Source organism: Morone saxatilis, unplaced genomic scaffold, assembly GCF_004916995.1.
Source record: "Morone saxatilis isolate NCDOM2014 unplaced genomic scaffold, NCSU_SB_2.0 Contig23, whole genome shotgun sequence".
NCBI lineage: Eukaryota > Metazoa > Chordata > Actinopteri > Moronidae > Morone > Morone saxatilis.
This window is the reverse complement of record NW_023339796.1, coordinates 4,003,373-4,007,954: the sequence shown is the minus strand read 5'-3', so window position 1 is coordinate 4,007,954 and position 4,582 is coordinate 4,003,373. Positions and strand designations below refer to the sequence as shown.

Below are 4,582 nucleotides of genomic sequence, written 5' to 3'. Positions count from 1 at the left end.
CTCTAAAAATGTCAAAATGTGTAGGAAAAAGAAAAAGACTAGAAGAAAGTATTTCTGTTGTCCTATCATGTTAATCACGTCACCACCAACCAGATTTATCTTGGGACCCCTATATAGGGGACCACTGCCTTAAAAATAATAAGCCATAATTCACTATAATACATTTAATGAACACTTTAAAGCAATCAAGTGAAGTACTTGAAATATCTTTCCTCCACTACAGTTATCAGTTTACTTTTACTACTTCAGTCTGACTGTTTCAGTTTAGTTGAATTTCTGTGCTCAGGGAGGCAGTTTGAGTCTCTGTGTGACTCTTTGTTCTGTCGTCTGCAGGAAAACGGCCCCACGAGTGCAACATCTGCAAGAAGGCCTTCAAACACAAACACCACCTGATTGAACACTCGAGGCTGCACTCCGGTGAGAAACCCTACCAGTGTGATAAGTGCGGGAAGCGTTTCTCTCACTCCGGCTCCTACTCCCAACACATGAACCACCGCTACTCCTATTGCAAGAAGGACGGGCCAAACTCCGGCTCCGGCACCGCTTCAGGGCCACGTAGGGCTCAGTCGGAGCTCGGCAGCCCCGGCACCGGACCGCAGTCGGACAGTCGGACAACGACCCCGCCCTCCCAACTGGACTCAGACGAGAGGGAGAGCGAGGAAGAGGAGGACGAGGACGATGAGGCAATGTGTATGGACGACATCCGGGTCGTGCAGGTAGACGACGGCGAGTGCGAGATCTACGAGGGTAACTTCGACGACGAGGACGAGGAGGGAGAAGAGATGGTGGAGGAAGAGACGGCAAGAGAGGAAGAGGCGGAAAGAGAAAAGGAGGACGAGGAGGTTGTTTGCGATGTGGTGGAGATCGAGCTCGGGGACGATCACATGGAGGACGAAGAGATGGAGGAAACAACTGAGGAAAAGGAGGAAGCGGCAAGTGCGGATACGGAGGAAATGGCAGACTGTGAAGCAGATACGGACAAAAGCATCAGGGAGGGGTCAGACAGCGCCGAACCCACAGAGGAAGTGGCGACAGACGCCAAATGAAGGAAGGAGAATTTCTCCGGGACAGTTCCAATGTGTCGGTCTATAAAGTCAAATTAAGACAAAACCGCAGAGAAGTCAAGAAAGTCACGGCGGTTGCCTGATCATAACGGTCCACTACTGTGTACAAAAACCCAGGTGTGCCTGAACTTGAAAAAAGAAAAAAACAAAAACGAAACAGTGACTTTTTTCTCGTGGAAATGAAATATCAGTGTTAAAAATTGTTTATAGAAGTACAGATTTTAAAGCAGAACTCACCCATCAACTTGTTAGACTTGTTACTGAGACATCCCAGGTTGTTTTATTGTTTGTTCATTTGGTCAGTGTTACTAATCTTGTTCTTGTTTGAAAACATTTTAACCTGTAAAGATGAGAAAGATTTCTATACCTTTTTATTGCCAATGAAGTTTCCTAAATCAGTATTTTATTGAGTTCTACGAACAAAAACCTCTGCACTACAGTATTCCTGGTTTACCTATGGATACATGCCTCATGCATTGTATGCCCTTCAGTGTTATATACGTACACTAGCTAGCGATATGTTGTTCGTGTTAGTGTTAGTCTTTGCTAGCTAGCATTAATTTTGTTTTCAGTTTGACTGTTAGCCTTAAGGAAAACAACGTATTCTTGGGGAGGGTTGTGGGCGGGATGGGGAGTCCGGGACGAGAACGTGGCTTCTTTATGCCATAACCAAATTTGTCCTATCAGGGAAGGTAGAGTCACAACCTCAAAGCCAGCATCGGGCGCCTGTGTTTTGCAAACCCGGCGCAGCCTGTACGGGCGGAGTCTCCAGATTCAAAAGCAGACTCCACGTCGCCTGGCTCAGCCGTGGTTCCAAAACGCACGCGCCTATTCTTACCAAGCTTCTCCTTATTTTGGTTGACTTAAGTTCTGGGTCAGTGTTTCAGTGTTATTAGCTTATATTTGAAGTCATACTGTACGTGAAGGAACGGGGACGTTTCCTGCTCCACCCCAATGCCTCCAGCCTTATGCAAGACCTGTGTGCTGTTAAAAGTGCCATTGAACAGTGTTATCATTTCTTCTTCACACATGTAGCCAGTATTATTATGTCCCTCTGTTACTTACACAAGACCCATATTGACTAATGTTTGTCGACTTGCACAGAACAGCAAATTTGTCACGACTGAAAAATACTTCCTGTGAAATGAATTCAGAATATTTTTGAGGCCTTCAAAAGTATTTGAACCACACCTGAAAGCTGGGAAACACAGTATTAGGGCCTCAACTAACGATTATTTTCATTAATCAATGAATTGTTTATTGTTTATTGTCTATAAAATGAGATAAAGTAGTGAAAGGACACATTTTAATTCTCCAGAGCCCAACATGGCGCCTTCAAATGTCTTGTTTGGTCCAAACAGCAATCTGAAACCCAAAGATATTTAGTTTACAATGATCAAATCATCACATAGCTGCAAACACAGACTGACATAATTTGATCAGTTGTTGGTTGACGATCGACTAACTGATCGATTAATCTCTTCAGCTCTACGTATTCCATCTCCAGTAGCTGAGAAATGTGGGAATTCTGTTGAAAGCCATTGAGAAATACAGTCCAGACCGAGCTTACCTGTGGATATAAAATGCCTTGTAAACTTGAGATAATCAGTTTCCCTGCTGATGTTTGAAGTATAGTTAAGTTAATATGTTTGTGGCACTGGTCACAGTATTAAAGATGTTTACAGAAGTGCTTAAAAACAGAAAATGTTCTGTTGAGGAAGATTGAAGTATTCTAAACTCCAACTTGACACTCTGCCACCAGGTTGGCTCAGGAAGAAATCAAAAGTATACAAAACCAAGATCATCTTCCAGTAAAATGGAAACAGACTGACTCACAGTGAAATTATAGATGTATTCAGACTTGTGCACTTGTTTTCAGATAGTAAAGAAAAAGAAAATTGTGGCAAGCTGTCCCGCACTTCAGGTAACAAACGTTAGTGAATGTGGTCTCTGTTGAAGTGTTTTCAGTTGGTTTTACCGAACAGTGTTTATAGTATTAGTCTGTTTTAATTTGTTTTTTGTTTTAATGTGTCTTCTGTATGTTTTTTCAACAATGGCAGTATTAGAACCCTTTTCACAGATTAAAAAAAATGTACCTGTTTAGTTTTTAGAAGACTTTTTTATATTTATGTGTCTTATTTTTATATTTTCTTTTATGGTTATTTATTACACATTGTAGTGTACATTACTGTAGTTTGAATTGATACAATAATATATTTTAGTATGAAAAATAATCTCAAGACAAACAAAAAAAACCCAAAATGTGGTTCTGGGAGCTTAGTTTGTTTTAACAAAAAAAAAAAAAAAACATAAAAAGATAAAACATGTATTCTGTAAACATGACTTCTGTTTTAAGCTAAAAAAGAAAAAAAAAGACAGGAATGAAGTGAGAAATAGAAACTGTTACATGTGCATCCGCTCTTTGCGTCGTTATGAAGCTACTGAATTCTAAAACTCTGTGATTTTAAAAGCATGAGTCGTCGCCGTTTTAATGAAGGATCTTGTTATGAAGCCGTTACTCCTCCCTTTTTATTTCGAAGCCAAATTTAGATCGTTCTGCCACCCTGTTTTCTGTTCTGTGCCAACTTGTTCCATTGTACTGTCAAAAGGCTGCATAGCGTTCGTTCTGTCCTCACCCTTTGTAAATCCACTGTCTTTTTGTATTGTTTTTATTTTAGTTTTGCTCCATTTTTATGACTCCCCATCACAATAAAATATAAGACAGCATTTCTGACTTATTTGATTTACTTCTCAGCTTCCTACTTTATCAGGCTACTGGGATTAAAGGATTAGTTAAATGTTAGACCATTAATCAGACCTGTAATGCCTGTCAAGTACATTTTATCCACAAATTGCAAATTTTCTCATCACTGTCTTTCCATAGACTGTTGATTCAGATAGAGACATAAAACCCACCATTCAACAGGAAAAATGTAAGAAAGAGGGAGACCAGTTGGCTCCAGAACGGACAGACGTGCAAGAGGTGTTGTACATGGAGAGAAGACAGAGGTAGCAATAGCATAATTACACATGGAGAAACAGAAACACAATATTAGGTCAATATATACTATAAAGTAAATATAAATGAATGTGGATCTGACCTGGGGTCCATTTCAGATTGGCTTTGGCTCCGTTCACACTGCAGGCATCAGTGACTCAGATCTGTCTTTTTTTGTTATTACAATGTGAACAGCACAAATCAAATGCAATCTGATCTTTTCTATACAAAATACAAGTCAGATTTTTTTGCAATGTGAATTAATGTGCCTCCAATCAGTTTAGATTGATATTCGTCATGTGGATCACTTCAGGACCGTGACCTGTTCACGCTGGAATCGTGTACAGGCGACATTTAAAAAATAATGTCAACAGCAAAAGAAAAAAAATCTGACCTGAGCAATATATCAGAATTGAGAGCTAATACTTTCACTGTGAATTATGCCTCACATCAAACCTCTGAATGAGTCTAGGTGTACGTCAAACCACTCAGCTTTATTTACTCCTGCAGAAAATGTTTG

General features: G+C 40.2%; 1 protein-coding gene across 1 annotated transcript in view; it reads left to right on the top strand.

The window, feature by feature from the left end:
* LOC118334440 (zinc finger E-box-binding homeobox 1-like) overlaps nt 1-3,791 on the top strand; it is a gene marked incomplete at its 5' end in the record, with an annotated part of 20,119 nt that extends 16,328 nt beyond the window's left edge. The window contains 1 exon segment of the mRNA XM_035670354.1: nt 334-3,791. Coding sequence (XP_035526247.1) covers nt 334-1,046 — 713 coding nt within the window.
* Between the last annotated feature and the right edge of the window lie 791 nt (nt 3,792-4,582).